This window comes from Mobula birostris, chromosome 6 (genome assembly GCF_030028105.1).
Source record: "Mobula birostris isolate sMobBir1 chromosome 6, sMobBir1.hap1, whole genome shotgun sequence".
In the NCBI taxonomy this organism is placed as follows: Eukaryota; Metazoa; Chordata; class Chondrichthyes; order Myliobatiformes; family Myliobatidae; genus Mobula; species Mobula birostris.
Genome location: NC_092375.1, coordinates 95,335,987 through 95,359,916, shown reverse-complemented (window position 1 = coordinate 95,359,916; position 23,930 = coordinate 95,335,987). Strand labels below are relative to the sequence as shown.

The 23,930-nt window shown below is 44.2% G+C and overlaps 1 protein-coding gene across 1 annotated transcript in view; it reads right to left on the bottom strand.

Annotated features, from left to right (window-relative positions):
* Nucleotides 1-687: 687 nt before the first annotated feature.
* Nucleotides 688-23,930, bottom strand: part of plcxd2 (phosphatidylinositol-specific phospholipase C, X domain containing 2) — a 52,620-nt gene continuing 29,377 nt past the window's right edge. Inside the window, exons 3-4 of the mRNA XM_072262354.1 lie at nt 16,858-17,099; nt 688-3,224 (exon numbers count right to left, since the gene is read on the bottom strand). Coding sequence (XP_072118455.1) covers nt 3,062-3,224; nt 16,858-17,099 — 405 coding nt within the window. The 3' untranslated portion in view covers nt 688-3,061. The remainder of the gene's footprint in view (nt 3,225-16,857; nt 17,100-23,930) is intronic.

Below are 23,930 nucleotides of genomic sequence, written 5' to 3'. Positions count from 1 at the left end.
CGATCTTACTGTTACCAGACTCTCGAATGAACCTCTCAAATGCCAGTGGATGAACCCTTCATCTCCGAAGGTGGTCCTTGCACTTTCGTTGTGTATCTACAGTGCACCTTCTCTGTAACTGCAACACACAATTCTGCATTCTCTTTTAATACAACTATCTGACTATGCTTATGTATGGACCAATCATCTGGGTGGAGCACAAAACAAAAACTTCTCACTATATCTTGGTACATGTGACAATGATAAATACCGAGAAATTCTGCAGATCCTTGAAACCCAAAGCAACAAACACAAGATGCTGGAGCATCCATGGAAATGAATAAACAGTCAACATTTCGAGCCCAGACCTTCATTGGGACTGAAAGGAAGGGGGGAGATGCCAGAATAAAAGTGGGGGGGGAGGGCAAGGAGGATAGCTAGAAAGTGATAGGTGAAGCCAGGTGGGTGGGAAAGGTAAAGGGCTGGAGATGAATGAATCTGATAGGAGAGGAGAGTGGACCACAGGAGAAGAGCAAGAAGGAGGGGACCCTGGGGGAGTTGATAGGTGGGTGAGAAGAGGTGGGCCAGAGTGGAGAATAGAAGTGGGGAGGGGGAGGGAAATTTTATTTTACTGGAAGGAGAAATGAATATGCAAACAAAGACGAGGAGTCATCAAAGATTTCTCTCATTGCCTTTTAAATAATATTTTTAATTTTTGAAATTTTATTTATAAAATCAGAAAAAGTTTATAGAAAATTTCACTATGAATGGGAACAACTATTTCATGTCCATAAAAATACATGAAAAACTATACTTGGAAAAATTTCTTAATGATAATTTTCATTCAGATACAATCATTTCTTTCTTCAAGTGTTGCAGTCACCAGAAAAAACTTAGGAAACAAACAATTAAAACAGAAGAATGGTCGGTTCTTCATCGCTGATCAAAATTGACTTCTCTCCGTTGTAAGATGAAGGATATCAATTAATTGGTTCATTGACTATGTACTGACATTCTGATTTGAAATTAGTGATCTAAGATGGGCCAGTGATAATGCCTTTGGATTACCGTTTCTCTCCAATGGTGGAAAAGACCGGAGTAAAAGTGCCCAATGAAAGTGGACTAATGAACTCCACAAAGAAATGATTGTGCTACTAATCTGCACTGATTATTCTTACCCATCCTAATTTAATCACACTTGAGAGACTAAAGTTGCTGCACCAAGAAGTTACTCAGAAACAAAAAATTCTACTTTTCAGTTTTGCTAAATAATAAAACCAGAGAAATCACAACAAAATAAAACAGTGGAGGCCAAAGACCCCATCATCATCCTCATGAAAACAGTATCAAAAGAAAACTTGGCCCAAGTATTTTAACAGGAGGACAATATTCCTTACTAAACCACAGGCAAAGCTCAGTCACTTTACTCCCCTGATGTGGAACAGAAATCCTAATTTCCCCAGAAAAAGCTGAAACAATGCTTAAAACGATTCAAACACTGCGTGCTTCTTCAAGCACAATATACAGTATGACACAGTTACTTTCTTGATGTACTATGTAGGGATGGGTCAGTGTACATACGCCTATGGAGGTAGATATTAATTATCTTCACTCGTTGCCTTGTACGCAATCCCAGTGTAGCTGAACACCAGCTGAACAAACTAGACCCTGAGAACATATGTACAACATTTTTATCAAATGTAATTTGCTTTGATCAGTCACTGTGCTGTTCTGATTTAAATATTTTATAGGACTTCAGTACCTCTGTTTTGCATTTAATTTTAATACAGAACTTGGAAGAAAATGTGTCAACTAAAGATATCTGAGATGAGGTATTCGATTTGCTCCTACTTAGTCATTGGTATTTTGACTATATTCTATATTCTCTGATAAATTGGAATAAATTTGGAATGTCTTCTCCAGCTTTTGATGCATTTATTTCAGATTTTTAGCATTTTTTTGATTTTTTTTTACCTGTCGCCAGATAATTTACCTGCATCTTGATTAGTTAAGGACGTCGAAGGTTACAGGGAATGGGCAGGAGAATGGGGTTGAAAGGCAAAATTACTCATTCATGATGAAATGATAGAAACATAGAAAATAGAGCAATTCGATGGATCAGATGGCCTAATTTTGGTCCTACATTATTTCTTAGGTCTAATATAAACCAATATTTTGAAAACATTATTAACTTCCCAAAAACATTCATGAAAATAGAACAAAAATCTGCAGATGATGGAAATCTGAAATAAAACAAACACTATTGAAACACCTGTAGAGAGAGAATTTGGTGACAAATTTACACAATTGGATTCCATCATAAAAATGGAGTTACACATTCTATAGTAGGAGGATAGAAAAGGTGTGCAAGGCAATGTTATTGCCAGAACTCAAGGCCCTGTGTTGTAGAGTTAGTTTGAGCAGGCTCAGACTTCATTCACTGGATGCCTGTATAGAGGTGTAGTAAATCATGAAGAACATAGATAGGGTGAATGCACACGTTCTTTCTTCCAGGGTTGTGGAATCAAGAACACGTAGGTTAAGGGTGAGAGGGATAATATTTAATAGGAACTAAAGGGACAGCTTTCTCACCCAGAAGGTGGTCTGTAAATGGAACAAACTGCCAGAGGAAGTGCGTGGAGCAGATCCAATGACAATATTTGAAAGACACTTGGCCAGGAAAGGTTTAGAGGGATATAGGGAAAATATGGAGAGATGGGACTAGCTTAGATCAGCATCTGGGTCAGCATCGACCAGATGGGCTGAAAGGCCTGTTTCCATTGCTGAACGAGTCTGTGCTCTGCAGAAAACAGAAATAATCATCTCTAACTCTCTTACAGCTGGGTATTTCCATCACTTTTGAATTTATTTCAGATTTGTCACAGTGTGGTCGCTACTGTCTTATGGTCTGAAATTTAATGTGGTTTGATGAGTTTGCACAAGCAAAGTGCAAGGGCAATGGAGACTGAAGTACATCTGCACACACTGGCCCAACATACCACACCCTCTAATGCCACTACATCTGAAAACCAGACGACGGCTGACTTTGTTACTTCAACAGCCACTAGCACAAGAGAGGATGCTAAACAGGCTCCTGTTTTGACTTGTCGTGCAGGAGCAGATAATTGAGCTTAATCACAGTTGTAGCAAAATCCACAAGTTCCACAAAGTCTGAGGTGATGATATTGACACCATTGATGCCCGGCTTCTGACATTTCACCCAGTTCATTATCACAGGAAGGTTTCTGTAAGAACAGAATCAGTTATGTGAATGTTTGTCAGCATTTAATTCACAGATCTTCACCAAAACAGTGGAATGGCTAAGGGAATTTAGCACGCTGACCCTCACCATGTTACACAGCTGACGGACCATGGAAAACATCATACCTGGGTGCATCTCAGCTTGGCATGACAACTGCTCTGCTGAGAGAGAGAGTCTTTGTCACAGCCCAATCGATCATGACTACTCTCCATAGACTACGCCCACACTTCTCACTGCCTCAGAAAAGCAGCACACCCCTCCCACTCCAGACTTTCTCTTTTCTCCCCCCTCCCAGCAGGCAGAGGATACAAACACTTGAAAACATGTACCACCTGCTGAAGAACAGCTTCTCTGCCACTTATATAAAAGCTTATAAAACTATTGAACAGGGATCTTGTATATGAGAGATGAACTCATGCTCTCAGTCTACCCCATCATGGCTCTTGCAATTTCTTTCAAAATTCACTGCACTTTCCCCAAAATTGCAACATTCTATTCTGCATTCTGTTCTTGCTTTTCCCTTTGTACAATTGGATTGAATTGACTTTATAACTTACATCCTTCATATACATGAACAGTAAAAACCTGTACGTTCCATCTCCGTTCAAAAGTGAAATTATGGTAATTTATAATAAACATTATATACAGAACAACAGGACAGTCAATATAACAGAAATACAGTTGAGTCAGTCTGATGGCCTGGTGGAAGAAGCTGTCCCAGAGCCTGTTGGTCCTGGCTTTTATGCTGTGGTACCGTTTCCTAGATGGTAGCAGCTGGAACAATCCAATCCCGATTTACTGATGTTTGAAAATAATCTGTAAGGAACTTATGCAAAACTAAGCTTTTCACTGTATCTTGGCATGTAATAATAATAAATTAATTTTAATGATATACCTTAATCATAACATTCACATTCACAAATCCTTCCTTTGCCACCAATGTAATCAGAATCAGTTCAGGGCAATAAGTAAAAAATCATAACTAAAGAAACCTATATTTATATACAGTGGATTCTGGTTAATTGGGACAGCCAGTTATTTGGGACAATTCTTAAAGAGCAAAAACTAATTGAGAAAATAGCCGGGATTCCCTTCGTTTATTTGGGACATTATGTGCTTAGTTGGTAGAGAAGACTGTTGCCAAAAAGCAAAAATTAAGAAGTTGTGTTTATGGGTTCAATGCCCATTCTGAAATCTGAAGGCAGAGGGGAAGAAGCTGTTCCTAAAACATCAAGTGCATGCCCTGGGTGACAGGGGTCCTTACTGATGGATGCTGCCTTTTTGAAGCACCACCTTTTGAATATGTACTCGATGCTCGAAGGCTGTGATGGATCTGGCTGAGTTTGCAACCCTCTGCTGCTTTTTCCAATCCTGTGTGGAGGGCCCTCCATATTAAATGGAGCTGCAACCAGTTAAAATGCTCTCTGTGGTACATCTGTAAAAACTTCCTAGGTTTTTGGTGACCTACCAAATCTCCTCAAACTCTTAATGAACTATAACTGCTGGTGTGCACTCTTCATAATGGCATCAACATTTTGGGCCCAGGAAAGATCATCAGAGATGTTGGCACCTAGGAACTTGAAACTATTCATTTTTCCACTGCTAATTGCTTGATGAAGACTAGTGTGTGTCCCTCGATTTCCCCTTTCCAAAGTCAACAATCAATCCCTTGGTCTTACTGACAATGGGTGGAAGGTTGTTGTGACACCACTCCACCAGCTGATCTGTCCCACTCCTGTACACCTCCTTGTCCCGGTCTGAGATTCTGTCAACAACAGTTCTGTCATCGGTTATTTATAAATAGCGTCAGAGCTGTGTGTAGCCACGCAGTCGTGGGTGTAGATGGAGTAGAACAGTGGGTTAAGCACCTCATTGAGGAGCACTAATGTTGATTGTCAGTGAGGTGGAGATGTTATTTCTAACTTGCACTGATTGTGGTCTCCCAATGAGGAATTTCAGGATCCAGTTGCAGATGCAGTTATGGAGGCCCAGGTTTTAAAACATTTTGAATAGCATTAAGGGTATGATGGTGCTCATCAATAAACAGCAGCCTGATGTAGGTATTGCTATTGTCCTAGCCAAGTGGAGAGCCAGTTAGATTGCATCTGCTGTAGACCTATTGTGATGGTAGGCAAATTGCAGTGGGTCCAGGTCCTTCTTCAGGCAGGAGTTAATACTGGCCATGACCAAACTCTCAAAGCACTTCATTGCAGTAGATATGAATGATCTTGGGCGACAGTCGTTGAGACAGCTCACACTACTCTTCTTGGCACTGGTTTGACTGACGCCCTTTTGAAGCAGCTGGGAACCCCCGACTGCAGCAGTGAGAGATTGAAGATGTCCCTGAACACTCCTGCCAGTTGGTTGCCACAGGTTTTGAGACAAGCAGGTACACCAGTGGGGGCTTTCATCTTACGAGGGTTCGCTCTTTTGAAAGACTTCTGATGTTGGCCCCCGAGACAGAGACCACAGGGTCACCAGATGCTTCTGGGAATTTTGCAGAGATGTAGTTTCACTCTCCTTTTCAAAGTGTGCATAAAAGGCATTGCGCTCATCTGGGAGAGAAACATCATAGTCATTCATGACGTTAGGTTTTCTTTGTGGGAAGTAATGGCCTGCAAACCCTGCCAGAGCTAAGGTGCATCCAATGCCGTCTCTAACTTCAATTGGAATTGTTTTTTGCTTTTTAAATCTGACTTGAACAGCTCTTCTCATCACCACTCAGGCAAGGCCGTGACATTTGTAAGATCTGGCAGTGAGGTATGCTGCCAAGGATACAGACAGTCAGCTCAGGGAAACTCCCCACAATATTGAAAGGCCTGGAAAGAGAGGACATGGAGAGAATGCTTGCAGTAGTAGGAGAGTCTAGGACAAGAGGGCATTAGCATTGATAGGATTGCAGGGCTGAAGGGATCCCAGGAAATGACTGAAGCGAAGGAAGAGATTGCTGAGCCTTTGGCAATGACGTTTTGCATCCTCACTAGCCACAGGTGGCTTGCAAACATTACCCCTTTGTGCAAGAAAGGGAAGAGCGATAACTCTGGGGATTATAGACCAGTAAGTCTGATTATAGACCATTACAGAGACTTGGCTGGCACCAGGGCAGGAATGGATTCTCAATATTCCTGGATTTCAGTGCTTTAAAAGGGATAGAGATGGGGGGAAAAAGGGGAGGAGGGGTGGCATTACTGGTCACGGATACTATTACAGCTACAGAAAGGATGGGCAATGTAGCAGGATCCTCTTTTGAGTCAGTATGGGTGGAAGTCAGGAAGAGGAAGGGAGCAGTTACTCTATTGGGGGTATTCTATAGGCCCCCTGGTAGCAGCCGAGATACCAAGGAGCAGATTGGGAACCAGATTTTGGAAAGGTGCAAAAATAACAGGGTTGTTATGATTAGTTCCAATGGTTTACACGGGGCAGAGTTTGTTAAGTGTGTCCAGGACGGATTCTTGTCACAGTATGTTGACAGGTCGACTAGGGGGAATGCCATACTAGATCTAGTATTAGGTAACGACCCGGGTCAGGTCACATCTCTCAGTGGGTGAGCACCTGGGGGACAGTGACCACCGCTCCCTGGCCTTTAGCATTATCATGGAAAAGTATAGAATCAGAGAGGACAGGAAAATTTTTAATTGGGGAAGGGCAAATTATGAGGCTATAAGGCTAGAAATTGAGGGTGTGAATTGGGATGATGTTTTTGCAGGGAAATGTACTATGGACATGTGATTGATGTTTAGAGATCTCTTGCAGGTTGATAGGGATAAATTTGTCCCGGTGAGGAAGATAAAGAATGGTAGGGTGAAGGAACCATGGGTGACAAGTGAGGTGGAAAATCTAGTCAGGTGGAAGAAGGCAGCATGCATGAGGTTCAGGCAGCAGGGATCAGATGGGTCTATTGAGGAATATAGGGAAGCAAGAAAGGAGCTTAAGAAGGGGCTGAGAAGAGCAAGAAGGGGGCATGAGAAAGCCTTGGCGAGTAGGGTAAAGGAAAACCCCAAGGCATTCTTCAATTATGTGAAGAACGAAAGGATGACAGGAGTGAAGGTAGGACCGATTAGAGGTAAAAGTGCCTAGAGGCTGTGGAAGTGAGCGAGGTCCTCAATTAATACCTCTCTTCGGTATTCACCAATGAGAGGGAACTTGATGACGGTGAGGACAATATGAGTGAGGTTGATGTTCTGGAGCATGTTGATATTAAGGGAGAGGAGGTGTTGGAGTTATTAAAATACATTCAGATAGGTAAGTCCCCGGGGCCTGATGGAATATCCCCCAGGCTGCTCCACGAGGCGAGGGAAGAGATTGCTGAGCCTCTGGCTAGAATCTTTATGTCCTCGTTGTCTATGGGAATGGTACCGGAGGATTGGAGGGAGGTGAATGTTGTCCCCTTGTTCAAAAAAGGTAGAAGGGATAGTCCAGGTAATTATAGACCAGTGAGTCTTACGTCTGTGGCGGGAAAGCTGTTGGAAAAGATTCTTAGAGATAGGATCTATGGGCATTTAGAGAGTCATGGTCTGATCAGGGACAGTCAGCATGGCTTTGTGAAGGGCAGATCGTGTCTAACAAGCCTGATAGAGTTCTTTGAGGAGGTGACTAGGCATATAGATGAGGGTAGTTCAGTGGATGTGATCTATATGGATTTTAGTAAGGCATTTGACAAGGTTCCACACGGTAGGCTTATTCAGAAAGTCAGAAGGCATGGGATCCAGGGAGGTTTGGCCAGGTGGATTCAGAATTGGCTTGCCTGCAGAAGGCAGAGGGTCATGGTGGAGGGAGTACATTCGGATTGGAGGGTTGTGACCAGTGGTGTCCCACAAGGATCGGTTCTGGGACCTCTACTTTTTGTGATTTTTATTAGCGGCCTGGATGTGAGGGCAGAAGGGTGGGTTGGCAAGTTTTCAGACGACACAAAGGTTGGTGGTGTTGTAGATAGTGTAGAGGATTGTCGAAGATTGCAGAGAGACATTGATAGGTTGCAGAAATGGGCTGAGAAGTGGCAGATGGAGTTCAACCCGCAGAAGTGTGAGGTGGTACACTTTGAAAGGACAAACTCCAAGGCAGAGTACAGAGTAAATGGCAGGATACTTGGTAGTGTGGAAGAGCAGAGGGATCTCGGGGTACATGTCCACAGGTCCCTGAAAGTTGCCTCACAGGTAGATAGGGTAGTTAAGAAAGCTTATGGGGTGTTAGCTTTCATAAATCGAGGGATAGAGTTTAAGAATCGCGAGGTAATGATGCCGCTTATAAAACTCCGGTTAGGCCTAGTTCTGGTCACCTCACTATAGGAAGGATGTGGAAGCACTGGAAAGGGTACAGAGGAGATTTACCAGGATGCTGACTGGTTTAGAGAGTATGGATTATGATCAGAGATTAAGGGAGCTAGGGCTTTACTCTTTGGAGAGAAGGAGGATGAAAGGAGACATGATAGAGGTATACAAGATACTAAGAGGAATAGATAGAGTGGCCAGCCAGCGCCTCTTCCCCAGGGCACCACTGCTCAATACAAGGGGACATGGCTTTAACGTAAGGGGTGGTAAGTTCAAGGGGGATATTAGAGGAAGGTTTTTTACTCAGCGAGTGGTTGGTGCGTGGAATACACTGCCTGAATCAGTGGTGGAGGCAGGTACAATAGTGAAATTTAAGAGACTACTAGACAGGTATATGGAGGAATTTAAGATGGGGGTTATATGGGAGGCAGGGTTTGAGGGTCGGCACAACAATGTGGGCCGAAGGGCCTGTACTGTGCTGTACTATTCTTTGTTCTATACTCTATGTTTAAGTCTTACTTCAGTGGTGGGGAAATTATTGGACAGTATTCTTAGAGAGAGATTATAGAAATAGTTAACATGGTTTGGTGAGGGGCAGGTTATGCTCAAGCCTGATTGAATTCTTTGAGGATCTGACAAAGCACAATGATGAAGGTAGAGCAGTAGATGTGTTGTACATATATATTTTAAACATATGCATACATATACATACATATATATATAATATACACACACACACACACACACACAGGCGCGTGCACACACACAGGTTTCCCCCGCCATCCGAAGGTAGAGCGTTCCCATGAAATGGTTCATAAGCCGCAATGTCGTAAAGTGAAGAAGCAATTACCATTTATTTATATGGGAAAAATTTGTGAGCATTCGCAGACCCAAAAATAACCTACCAAATCATGCCAAATAACACATAAAACCTAAAATAACAGTAACATATGGTAAAAGCAGGAATGATATGATAAATACACAGCCTATATAAAGTAGAAGTACTTTTCCACAATTATTGCCGCACTGTCCACCGCAGTGAAAATCTCACGCTCTCGGCAAAAGCACGACGCAAGCGCTCTCCAGTAACCTTTAAGCTATGAAGCTGCCAAATCATACCAAGTAACACATAAAAATACACGGCCGATATAAAGTAGAAATAATGTATGTACAGTGTAGTATCACTTACGGGAATCGGGAAGATAGCGCAGAGCACACTGATGGTGGTGTGTTCGGCTGAGTCGTCAGAGGTTGGGGTGGTGCAGGGCCCCCATCCTCCGGGCAGCGAACCGATACTGATCCGCGAAGCATGCAGGGGTACAGCGGTAGCCGGGAGGCACCCAGCACATCTTTAAGAAAAAAGCCCAAATAAACAAGCTAATTAATTAGGTTCCGCCTGGCACGTAGATGTCGGCCCAGATCAGAGGCGATGCAATTGGCAATCACCTCTGATCTGGGCTGACATTTACGTGCCGGGCGGCACCTAATTAGCTTGTTTATTTCGGCTTTTTTCTTAAAGACGTGGTGGATGCTTCCCGGCTACCGCTGCATTGTCCACAAATAGGTATCTGTCCGCGGCCCGGGGATTGGGACCATTGAGGTGGTGGTACACGGGGGTGTCATCTCATCGTCGATCAGGGCAGGCAGGTCTTCTTCTTCTATGTCTGCCTGCCTCGATGTCGAAGGTCAAAGTCCGTCGTCTGCTGTGGCTGATGTGGAAGGCTTGAAAAATGACAGTACGCTTGACTGCTGAGCCTCGCGCATTTTTCTATCATACAGTTCTTTGTAAGCACTCAAACCATTCGGTCCATTTGGTTTCGATTGTTATCCTTTCCTCTTTCAATTGCATCAGCTCTTCATCTATCAGTTCTTGGTCATGGGATGCTAAACCTCTTCAACATCATCTTCGTCAACTTCCACAAGCCAAACTCACTTTGTCCTGACTTCGTTCACCGTGATCGAAACACTTAATTATGTCTAGTTTTATGCTAAGTGTAACACCCTTACGAGCTCTTTCAGGCTTTTCCAATACCATCTTGCTAACGGCTGCTCACAGGCATGTGTTTAAGCAATGCCGGCAAGAATGCCGTTCCGAATCCGGGGGACAGCGGCTGCTCGGGGCGCGCGCTGCCTTTTTTCGTAACAGTGAAAACACCTTCTGTTAGCAAAAACCTGGAACTAATGTAGGTCTTTCGTAACAGTGAGGTTTCGTAAAGCGAATGTTTGAAAAACGGGGGACACCTGTGTGTGTGTGTGTGTGTGTGTGTGTGTGTGTGTGTGTGTGTGTGTGTGTGAATATAAAAATATATATATATAAAAAAATATTAGTAAAGCATTTGATAAAGTTCCCCATGGTAGGCTCACGTGGAAGGTCAGGAGGCATCAGATCCAGGGAAACTTGTCTGTGTGGATTCAGAAATGGCTTGTCTACAGAACACAGAGGGTGGTTGTACATGGAATGTTTTATTTCGGATACTGGGGTCCCTGTCTGTAGCTCACTGAAAGTGGTCACACAGGTAGACAGGGTAATAGAGACAACATACAGCATGCCTGCCTTCACCGGTCAGCCCTCTGAGTGTAAGAGTCACAAAGTCATGTTTCTGCTGCGTAAAACTTTGCTCAGGCTGCACTTGGAGTGTTATGTGCAGTTCCGGTCATCTCCATTACAGGAAGGAAGTGGAGAGGGTGCTGAGGAGGTTTACCACGATGTTGTCAGGGTTAGAGGGTTTCAGCTTAAGGAGAGATTGGACGAACTTGGGTGGTTTCTGTAGAGAGTCATAGACTTGAGAGAAGTCGATAACTCTTCAAGAAGGCAACATCTATAAATGTCATGATCCGGTCTGTGAGGTCCGCATTCCGGTTCACAGTCCAGTCCGTCAATTCCTTATTCCGGGTGTTCCAGTTTTCCCTTGTTCCATTGGCCTTAATTGAGGCACCTGATTTTCGTTTTGAGCTGGCACATAAATACCTCACAAACCAAGGATTCCCTGCTGGACTGTTCCCTTCCCCTACCTTATGAAGCCACGCCTGCATCCCCATCCAGTTCAACCGCTGGAGTGAGACCAGAACCTTGCCATGCCAAGATAAGGAACTAGAGTTTGGAACTACCTCTTTGTGTCCCTGTGTTTAGTGTCCGTGTCAAAGAAGAGTCCCGGCCCTAGATCCTGTTCGCAAGGAGGGGTCCTGACTCTGTGTAAAGCGCCGGCCCTAAGTCCTGTTGCCAAGGAGGAGTCCCGGTTCTGTGTTCCTGTGTTCCAAGTTCCAGGCGCTGTGTTCCAGTCCTGTCCGAGTCAAGGCTTCATGTTCTTGTCCTGTCCAGTAGTCCCTCATCCGGTCCAGGAGACCCTCAGCAGTTTACTTCAGCAGTTCCTCGGCAGTCATCCCGGCCCTGCGTCTTAGAAAGGGTCCCAGCCCTGCGCTTCAAGAAGGAGTCCCGGCTCCGTACCCAAGAGCCGAACCAAGCTGAGTCCAAGAGCCGAGCCAAACCTAGTCCAAGAGCCTCATTCTGCCCTGGAGTACCTTGTCCAGTCCACGTCCAAGGCTCTGTGTTCCTGTGTTCCAAGACCAAGTCCAGGCACTGTGTTCCAGCCCTATCCAAATCTGAGCTTCACGTCCTCATCTAGTCCGGTTCCTTGCCCTGCCCAGTGCTGGAGATTCCTCATACTGTCCTTGCCAAGATCCAAGTCCCAGCCTAGACCCGGGTTCTGGTTCTGAGTCAAGACCCAGGTTCCGATTCCTAACCAAGACCCAGGTTCCAGGTCCTTGTCCAGGCTCTGGTTCCATAGTTCCGTGTTCCTAGCCCAGACTTCTTGTTCCAAGTTCCTTGTCCCGGTCCCGCTTTCCTAGTCTTAGTCCCAGCCCAGGCCCGGTGTCCTTGTCTCGTCCAGGGCCTGTGTCCATGTCCAGCGTCGTTTCTTCCCGACTTCCCTTGCTATCTCGATAAACCTAGTACTTCAGTGAAGTTCCTAGTACTTCAGTGTCTGTCTCTTGCACTTGGGTTCGCTTCATCGCTCCCTTATGACAATAAAAGATGCCCACCTTCTGAGCCATGCCATCTTCTCATGGGAACCACTGGGCAGAAGGTACAGAAACTTGCAATCCCATACCACCACGTTCAAAGACAACGGCTTCCCCTCAACTATTCAGTTCCTGACTCAACCTGCACTACCACAGTACCGTGACGCTCTGAATGCTTTGCACTACCATGGGCTTTTAGACAGACACAATACAGGATCATGCACAGAAAGAAGAGATTTACTTCAATTCAGCTTGTTGTTTGGCAGAGACAACAAAGGCTGAATGGCCAGGCCTGTTCCTGTGCTGTACTTTTCTATGTATTACTCAGAAAATTTGAAATAATACAATCCTGGAAATGACCATTAATCGAATCCAACATATCATAGAAACATAGAAAACCTACAGCACAATACAGGCCCTTCAGCCCACAAAGTTGTGCTGAACATGTCCCTACCTTAGAAATTACTATGGCGACCATAGCCATTTTTCTAAGCTCCATGGACCTATCCAAAAGTCTCTTAAAAAATCCTATCGTATCCGCCTCCACCACCATTACCAGCAGCCCATTCCACGCACTCACCACACTCTGCGTAAAAAACTTACCCAACATCTCCACTGTAACTGCTCCCAAGCACCTTAAAACTGTGCTCTTTTGTGGCAACCATTTTAGCGCTGGAAAAAAGCCTCTGACTATCCACGCGATCAGTGCTTCTCATCATCTTATACACCTCTATCAGGTCACCTCTCATCCTTCGTCGCTCCAAGGAGAAAAGGTCAAGTTCGCTCAACCTGTTTTCATAAGGCATGCTCCCCAATCCAGGCAACATCCTTGTAAATCTCCTCTGCTCCCTTTCTATGGTTTCCACATCCTTCCTGTAGTGAGACGACCAGAACTGAGCACAGTACTCTCAAGTGGGGTCTGACCGGCGTCCTATATAGCTGCAACATTACCTCTCGGCTCCTAAATTCCATTCTACAATTGATGAAGGCCAATACACTGTATGCCTTCTTAACTACAGAGTCAACCTGCGCAGCTGCTTTGAGAGTCCTATGGACTCGGACCCCAAGATCCCTCTGATCCTCCATACTGCCAAGAGTCTTATCATTAATACTATATTCTGCCATCATATTTGACCTACCAAAATGAACCACTTCATACTTATTTGGGTTGAACTCCATCTGCCACTTCTCAGCCCAGTTTTGCATCCTATCAATGTCCCACAGTAACCCCTGACAGCCCTCCACACTATCCACAACACCTCCAACCTTTGTGTCATCAGCAAACTTACTAACCCATCCCTCCACTTCCTCATCCAGGTCATTTATAGAAATCACGAAGAGTAAGGGTCCCAGAACAGATCCCTGAGGCACTCCACTGGTGACTGACCTCCATGCAGAATATGACCTGTCTACCACCACTCTTTGCCTTCTGTGGGCAAGCCGGTTCTGGATCCACAAAGCAATGTCTCCTTGGAATCCATGCTTTCTTACTTTCTCAATAAGCCTGGCATGGTGTACCCTATCAAATACCTTGCTGAAATCCATATACACTACATCTACTGCTCTTCCTTCATCAATTTGTTTAGTCACATCCTCAAGATCTTCAATCAAGCCCGTAAGGCAGGACTTTCCCTTGACAAAGCCATGCTGACTATTCCTAATCATATTATACCTCTCCAAATGTTCATAAATCCTGCCTCTCAGGATCTTCTGGATCAATTTACCAACCACTGAAGTCTCACTGGCCTATAATTTCCTGAGCTATCTCTACTCCCTTTCTTGAATAGGGAACAACATCCACAACCCTCCAATCTTCCAGAACCTCTCCCGTCCCCATTGATGATGCAAAGATCATCACCAGAGACTCAGCAATCTCCTCCCTCACCTCCCATAGTAGCCTTAATATCTACATGCTCAAGCTTTTCAGTCCACTGCAAGTCATCACTACAATCACCAAGATCCTTTTCCATGGTGAATACTGAAGTAAAGTATTCATTAAGTACCTCTGCTATTTCCTCCATTTCCATACACACTTTCCCACTGTCACACTTGATAGGTCTTAATTCTTTCATGCCCTATCTTTTTGCTCTTCACATAAATATATATCCTGATATATATTTATAGTATTTACAAAATATCAACATAACGTCACTCAGTGATGAGCTTGAGAATGCACTCCTGCCTCGACATATCAGTGTCACAATATTTCCTACACAGGATTGTTTCTGTCTCCCTCTCCACCGGATCAGCTGTGCCCATCTGCACCACAGAATGGCCGCAAACAGTGCATGACCTCCTCCTGTTACAGATGGTGAAGGCATTTGAAAGACTTTGGATCCTTTATTTTCCAATCTTGTTTTATTAACGGCTTGCATTCTATCTAATGGAGACAGGAAGAACTAACGGCCTAAGAGAAAACACAAGAGATTCTATAGATGCTAGAAATCTGGAACACACAAACTGTTGGAGGAACTCAGCAGCATCTGCAGAGGGAAATGAAGGGCCGATTTTTGTGGGCCAAGACTCTTCATCAGGACGAGAAAGGACGCAGTTAGAAGTCAGAATAAAAGGGTGCAGGAATAGGGAAGAGCACGAGCTGGTAAGTGATAGCTGGATCCAGGTGAAGGGGGAAGGCTGGATGGTGGCAGAGGATGAGAAAGGGAATGATGTGAGAAACAAAGCGAAAGGTGGAAGAGGCAAGAGAGGATAGTGGATCGTGAAATGAAGGGAAAGATGTGGGGTAGCAGATGGAAGGGTTGGCAAGTTTTGAGGGCAGGGTGAGGGCAAGAGAAGGAGTAAGGGGCAGGAGGAATAAGGGAAAACAAAGGCAAGGAGAGCAGGGAACAGAGGGGAGTGGCTACTGGAAATTGGAGAAATTGATGTTGATGCTTCACCAATGTGCACTTTAAGAGCCAAAGCTTAATTAGGAACAGTTAGCATGGCTTTGTCAGAGGGATTTTCTATTTGACAAATTTTTTCCAGAAAGGTAGCAATGTCTATTGATGAGGGCAGTGCGGTAGATATAGCCTACATGGACTTAGTAAAGCCTTTGACAAGGTCCCACAGGGTCTAACAGGTTAGAGCTGATGGGACACAGGGCGACTTGTCAAATGGGACCCAAAATTGCCTTTGTAATAGGACTTAGAGGGTGCTTCTGTGATTGGAAGCTTGTGACCAGAGGTGTACCACAGGGAATGATGCTTATTATTGTTATGTACATTCATACTTAGGATATGAAATAAGCAATATCCACAGTCACTTTTCAGGTGGTATGAAAATGGTGGTGGTGGTGATGTTGTTAGTGATGAGGATTGTCTAAGGTTAGAGAATGATGTTGGGTAGAGCAATAGTTTATCCCTCCAAGTCTTTCCAGGTTGCCTAACGAAGCTCGTCCCATTTGCCTGAGTTTGTTCATTACCTCCCTGAACCTTTCCTATCAATGTACCTATCCACAGGTCTTTGAAATGACGTAATTGTACCCACCTCAATACTTTCTTTTGGTAGCTCACTCCCTATACCCTGTGTGAGGTTATGCATTTGACTGCGCTAATGAGGGTAGAGTATACACTATGAATGGTCAGACCATCGGGAATACTGAGGAACAGAGAGACTTTGATGGACTGGTCCCAATTTCTTTGAAAATAATAACATGGGTATTTAAGGTGATGAAAAATATTTGCATTAATTAGCTGAGGTACAGAATACAAGAGAGACAGACATTATCATACAACAGATGAGGAAACAGATGAAATATTGTGTGCATTTCTGGTCACCAAACCACTAGAAGGATGTGGTTGTACTGGAGAAGATGCAGAGGAGATTCTCCAGGATGTTGCCTGTGATGGAAAATTTCAGTTACGAGTAGAGACTAGATATATTTTCCTTGGAACAAAGGAGACTAAAGGGAGACTGAACAGAGTTCAAAATGATTTAAGGCATGGATTCTATGGATGTTTGGAGACTTTACCCCAGGGCAGAGGTGTCCGAAACCAGAGAGAGGGGGTTTGGGGTAAGAGTAAAGATGTTTGGAGGAAAACTGAGGAGGATTCTTTATACCCAGTGAAAGGCTGCAATGTGGGAAGCACTGCCAAATGGCGGAGGAGAGGGGTGCATCCGAGATCTGTGAAGCATTTCGACAAGCATTGAATTACCAAGGGACAGAAGGCTGAGGGTTGAGAGCTGGGAAATTTGTTTAGTGCAGATTAGAAACTGATAGTCAGCATGGAGACAGTGGGTTGAAAGACTTGCATCACTACTATATGATGCTTATTTTTCCTTGTAATACAGAACAAAACGATTAATGTGAGCACCAAAAAGACAATTAAAGCCAACCTCACAACCAGAGAGTCCCGCAGTCCAACAATCAATCCCCGGATGACAGTTTTGGCTTGTGGAGTCAAGATGGCCTGTGAGACGTGGAAGGTCCCGCGCTTTGCTCGCTCACTCAGGGTCGTCTCCAGGAACTGCACCAGTTTCTGAGCATCGGTGGTATTTGCCCAGGGTGCTGGGATATGATGTCCAGGCCAGAGGAAGGGGAAGTCGTAAGCCATCGCGTGGTGATAAAACACCAGCACCTGGAAGTTATTGTGCAAAAGAAAACAGGGGAGTTACCAAAACAGAACATTTGGAAATGGTGTCATCGTTTCTAAGACTGGGTGAAGGAATACTTGCCCCATCTCTAAAACAGAACATTTGGGAATGGTGTCACCATCTCTAAGATTGGGTGAAGCAATACTTGCCCCCATATCTCTAAAACAGAACATTTGGGAATGGTGTCACCATCTCTAAGACTGGGTGAAGGAATACTTGCCCCCATATCTCTAAAACAGAACATTTAGGAACGGTGTCACCATCTCTAAGACTGGGTGAAGCAATACTTGTCCCATCTCTAAAACAGAACATTTAGGAACGGTGTCACCATCTCTAAGACTGGGTGAAGGAATACTTGCCCCCATATCTCTAAAACAGAACATTTAGGAACGGTGTCACCATCTCTAAGACTGGGTGAAGCAATACTTGTCCCATCTCTAAAACAGAACATTTAGGAACGGTGTCACCATCTCTAAGACTGGGTGAAGGAATACTTGCCCCCATATCTCTAAAACAGAACATTTAGGAACGGTGTCACCATCTCTAAGACTGGGTGAAGCAATACTTGTCCCATCTCTAAAACAGAACATTTAGGAATGGTGTCACCATCTCTAAGACTGGGTGAAGGAATACTTGCCCCCATATCTCTAAAACAGAACATTTAGGAATGGTGTCACCATCTCTAAGACTGGGTGAAGCAATACTTGCCTCCCTCTACATATCTCAAAACAGCTGGCAGAGTGTTGAGAGATTTGTTTCCAGATAATTTAACTTGAACTTCTTAAGAGTCAGAGTTGAGCAGCACAGATGCAGGACTAAGGAATTAATTATGGACTTGAGGAAGGAGCAGTTGAGGAACACACACCAGTCTTCACTGAGGGATCAGCAATGGAAAGTGTGAGCAGTTTCAAGTTCCTGGGTGTCAACATCTCTGAAGGTCTCTCCTGGGCCCAACATATTGACGCAATTACAAAGGTGGCATGACAGCAGTCGTATTTCATTAGGAGTTTGAGGAGGCTTGATATGTCACCAAAGACATGCTCAATGCACTATGGAGAGCATCCTGACTGGTTGCATCACTGTCTGTTATGGAGGGGCTGTTACACAGCATCGGAAAAAGCTGCAGAAAGTTGCAAACACAGCCAGATCCATCATGGGCACTAGCCTCCCCAGCATCAAGGACATCTTCAGAAAGGCAGCATCTGTCACTAAGGACCCCCATCACTCAGGACATGTCCACTTCTCATTTCCACTATCAAGGAGGTGGTACAGGAGCCTGAAGACACATACTCAATGTTTTCAGAACAGCTTCTCCCCTCTGCCATCGGATTTATGTCCAGACAATGAACCCATGAACACTAACTACATTTTTTACACATACAATACATACATATACACGTACACATATATATAGCAGAGTTAGGCCATTCAGTCCATTGAAGTATCCTTTGATGCCCTGACCAATCAGTAAACAATCAATTTCCACCTTATATATACCCACAGGCTTGGCCTCCACCACAGTCTGTGACAGAGCATCCAACAGATTCACTACTCTCTGGCTAAAAAAATTCCTCCTTCCCTCTATTCTTAATGGTCACCACTCAATTTTGAGTCTGTGCCCTCTACTTCTGGATACCCCCACCATAGGAAACATCCTCTCCACATCCACCCTATCTAGTCCTTTCTACATTCGGTAGGTTTCAATGAGATCCCCACGAGTTCTTCTAAAATTCCAGTGAGTACAGGCCCAAAGCTGCCAAACGCTCCTCATGTTAACCTTTTCATTCCCAGAATCATCCTTGTGGGCTTCCTCTGGACTCTCTCCAATGACAACACATCCTTTCTGAGATATGGGGCCCAAAACTGTTGTCAATACTTCAAGTGCGGCCTGACTAGCGTCTTATAAAAGCTCAGCATTATCTGCTTGCTTTTATATTCTATTTCCCTTGAAATAGATGCCAACATTGCATTTGCCTTCTTTACCACAGACTCAATTCTATAAATTAACCTTCTGGGCGTCTTGCACAGGACTTCTAAGTCCCTTTGCACCTCTGATGTTTAAACCTTCTCCCCATTTAGATAATAGTCCGCACTATTGTTCCTTTTACCAAAATGCATTATCATACATTTCTCAACACTATATTCCATCTGCCACTTTTTTGCCAATTCTTCCAATTTGTCTAAGCCCTGCTGTAATCACATTGGTTCCTCAGCACTATCTACCCCTCCACCTATCTTTGTATCATCCACAAACTTTGCCACAAAGCCATCAATTCCATTATCTAAATCATTGACAATGTGAAAAGTAGCAGTCCCAATACTGACTCCCGAGGAACACCACTAGTCACTGGCAGCCAACGCTTGCACATTGAAGTCCCCATTACAATGGTGTCATTACCCTTATTACATGTGTTTTCCAGCTCTCTTTGCAATCTCAACCCCACATCCTGGCTACTATTTGGAGGCCTATAAATGATTTCCATAGTTTTTTTTACCCTTGCAATTTCTTAACTCCACCCACAAAGATTCAACATTCTCTGACCCTACGCCACAAGTTCATCCACATTCTGAATACTACATGCATTTAAATACAGCACGTCAGTCCTGCATTCTTCGCCCTTTTGAATTTTGCCTCTATGGTACAATTTAACTCCTTGCTCCATCTACATTTGTACCCAATGTTTGGCTTGTCCTTCCTTACATTCATGTTACACCCATCATGTACTAGTAAACCTGCTGGCTCATCCTCAGCTCTATCACACTGGTTCCCCTGCCATATTAGTTCAAACTCTAGTAAACCTGCCCACTGAATCCCTGTCCCCCATTCCAATCCTTCACCCATACTTTTATCTGCCACCTCATTCTATTCCTATCCTCAGCATTGCATGGCACAGACAGCAATCCGGATATTACTATCTTTGAGGTCCTGCTTCTCAGCTTCCTTCCTAACTCCCTCTATTGTTTTCTCAGGACGGCCTCCCTTTTTCTTCCTGTCATTGGTACCAAAAAGTACTACGGCTGCTCACCACCCCCCCTTGCAGAAATGTGTCCAGAAACACGTCCCAACTCCCCCGAGCCCAAGATACACTAATCCTGCCTTCTAATTCCCCCACATTCCTGATTCTAAAACCTAAACTGACCCTCTAACTCCCTCATGCCCAAGAAACACTAATTCTGGCGTCTAATTCCCCCACATTCCTGAAACACAAATCTGACCCCTCCAACTCCCCTTTCTGAGCCCAAAAAATACTAAAAAAAATACAAGTAAAACTGAGTCATGCCCTCATGGAATTTGCATGACCAAAACCATACCCAATACTCCAAATATGGTCTCACCAACATCTTGTATAACTGCAGCATAATGTCCCAACCCTTACACTCATTGCCATCCTTGATGAAGGCTAGCCTGCTAAGTGCCTTCTTCACCAGCCCATTTTTCTGTGATGCTATTTTCAATGCACTTGAACACCTTTATCCTCAGTTCCACAATGTTCCCCCAGGCCCCCACAATTCACTCCCAAACTCCTACCCCGGTCCGACTTTCCAAGATGCACCATTTCACACTTGTTCAAATTGTACCACATTTACACCCTTACCTAGCTGATCAAGATTCAAGATTCAAAAAACTTTATTGTCATTCTAACCATACATCAGCTCTGCAGGCAGAATGAGACAGCGTTTCCCAGGGGCAGTGCAATCATAACATAACAAACACAACACTAAATAATAAACATAACAATAAATAGTAAAACACAACAGCCACATGTCAGTTAAAATCAGTTATAAGTGTCCAGTGCAAGTTAAAAGTGTCCAAAGCAGAGTCAGGTAGAGCAGCTATTTAGCAGTCTGACTGCCTGTGGGAGGAAGCTGTTTAGTAGCCTTGTGGTTTTAGTTTTGATGCTCCTGTAACGTTTGCCTGATGGCAGAAGAACAAACAGTTCATGGAGAGGGTGTGAGGGGTCTTTAATGAAGAGTGTAATACTTAATGATCTTCTTCATTTTCTACGTTATCACCCATTTTAATATCATCCACACTTTCTGGACATTCACATCCAAATCGTTCATGTAAGTGACAAGCAACAAGGTTGTCAGCATCGAGCCCTGGCGCACCACTAGTTACAGGCCTCCAGTCCAGCAGGTAACCTTTGACTATCACTCTGCTTCTTAGCATCAAGCTAATGATGAATCCAATAATCCTACCCTTACCCTTTCGCTGATTTCCCGACCCGTGCACTGTTACATTACACCTAAAGCACTGCCACTCTATCACATTGCCAAATGACTGTCATTGTGGTGCCAAGACATCACTCTGTGGAAGTAGATTATTACAGCATTCCACTTTGCTGTGTGTTGCAAAATCATAAATAATAAAAAGCTAAAGCAGCAGTGTGCTATAGGGCCACCACTGACAGTAGTCACAATGCTGAGCAAAGCATAAAACAGGAACTCGGAGGAGCAATATTATAAGAAATAAAGCAATCCTGGAGATCGGCAACCTTCAGAGAGACTGGGAAAATGATAATTGACAAAGGTAGAGTCAGACAGTCAGAGAGCATAGATCAGGCGCTTCGGCTCATCAAATCTGTACTTGGGTATCCGTGTACGTCAGTCCTATATCAGGCAACACACATAAAAGTTGCTGGAGAATGCAGCGGGCCAGGCAGCATCTCCAGGAAGAGTTAAGAGTCGACGTTTCGGGCCGAGACCTTTCGTCAGGACTATATCAGCCCTGTTTTATTCTCAATGCATTCCTATCACCCAACCCAGATTCTACCACTCACCCATGCATGCACTAGAGTAATCTACAGGTGCCAAATAACCTACCAACACAGAAGTTTTTGAAATGAGGGCAGAAACCCCCGCAGTCATGGGAAGAAGGTGCAAACCCCACACAGTCAGGATTGAAGCCATGTCTCTGGAACCGCGAGGCAGTGAGTCTACCAGTAGCACCACTCTTGCCCACAATCAGTGAGGGAAACAAGTTCCTTCTAGACGGTCATCAAGTCAGCACAGCAGGGGACCATTCAACACATAATCTATGCTGCCCCACTCATCTGGTCCACTTCTACAGCAATGCAAGCTTATTCTCCACAAGAACCTCTTCAGACCATAAGATATAGGAGCAGAAGTAGGCCATTTTGCCCATCGAGTCTGCTCCACCATTCAATCATGGCCGATCCAATTCTTCCAGTCATCCCAACTCCCCTGCCTTCTCCCCATACTCTTTGATGTCCTGGCTATTCTGCCTTAGATGCATCCAATGACTTGGCCTCCGCAGCTGCTCGTGGCAACAAACTCTACAGATTTACCACCCTCTGACTAAAGTAGTTTCTCTACATTTCTGTTCTAAATGGACGTCCTTCAATCCTGAAGTCATGCCCTCTTGTCCTAGACTCCCCTACCATGGGAAATAACTATGTCATATCTAATCTGTTCAGGCCTCTTAACATTTGGAATGTTTCCTATGAGATCCCCCCTCATTTTCCTGAATTCGAGGGAATACAGCCCAAGAGCTGCCAGACATTCCTCATACAGTAACCCTTTCATTCCTGGGATCATTCTCATGAATCTTCTTTGAACCCTCTCCAATGTCAGTATATCCCTTCTAAAATAAGGAGCCCAAAACTGCATGTAATACTCCAAGTGTGGTCTCACGAGTGCCTTATAGAGCCTCAACATCACATCCCTGCTCTCATATTCTGTACCTCTAGAAATGAATGCCAACATTGCATGCACCTTCTTCACCACTGACTCAACCTGGAGGTTAACCTTTAGGGACAAGGGACAAGGACTCCCAAGTAGCTTTGCATCTTTGCATTTTGAATTCTCTCTCCATCTGAATAATAGTCTGCCTGTTTATTTCTTCCACCAAAGTGCATGACCATACACTTTCCAGCATTGTATTTCATTTGCCACTTCTTTGCCCATTCCCCTAAACTTGCTAGTGACTCCCCTGTAATTCCATGGTCTCTTATCTTGCTAAGCAGCCTTAAGTGTGGCACCTTGTGAAAGGCCTTCTAAAAATCCAAGTACAGTTGGCCCTTTGTATCCGCGGATTCAACCAACCGCGGATCGAAAATATTCGAAAAAAATTCCAGAGAGTTCCAAAAAGCAAAACTTGAATTTGCCGCGCGCCGAGCACTACGCTGAATCCACATGAATGAAGTGATGTGTAGGCATCAGTGTTCCCAGAAGAGCTACGATGGTTGCGTCTGTACTGAACTTGTACAGACTATTTTTTTCTTGTCATTATTCCCTAAACAATACAGTATAATAACTACTTACATAGCATTTGCATTGTATTAGGTATTACAAGTACGTTTGTAATCTAGAGATGATTTAAAGTATACCGGAAGATGTGCATAGGTTATATGCAAATACTACGCCATTTTATATAAGAGACTTGAGCATCCTCGGAACTTAATATCCGCGGGGGGTCCTGGAACCAATCCCCCGCTGATACCGAGGGATGACTGTACACCACATCCACTGCGCCTCCTTTGTCTACACTGCTTGTTATTTCCTCAAAAAATTGCAGTAGGTTAGTCAGTCAGGATTTTTCTTTCAGGAAGTCATGCTGGCTTTGGCCTATCTTATCATGTGCCTCCAGGAACTCCGTAATCTCATCCCTAATGATCAATTCCAACAACTTCCCAACCACTGATATCAGGCTAACAGGTCTACAGTTTCTTTTCTGCTGCCTCTCACCCTTCTTAAATTGCGGAGTAATAATTGCAATTTTCTAGTCATCCGGTACAACGCCAGAATCTTGTGATTCTTGAAAGATCATTGTTAATGCCTCTGCAATCTCTCCA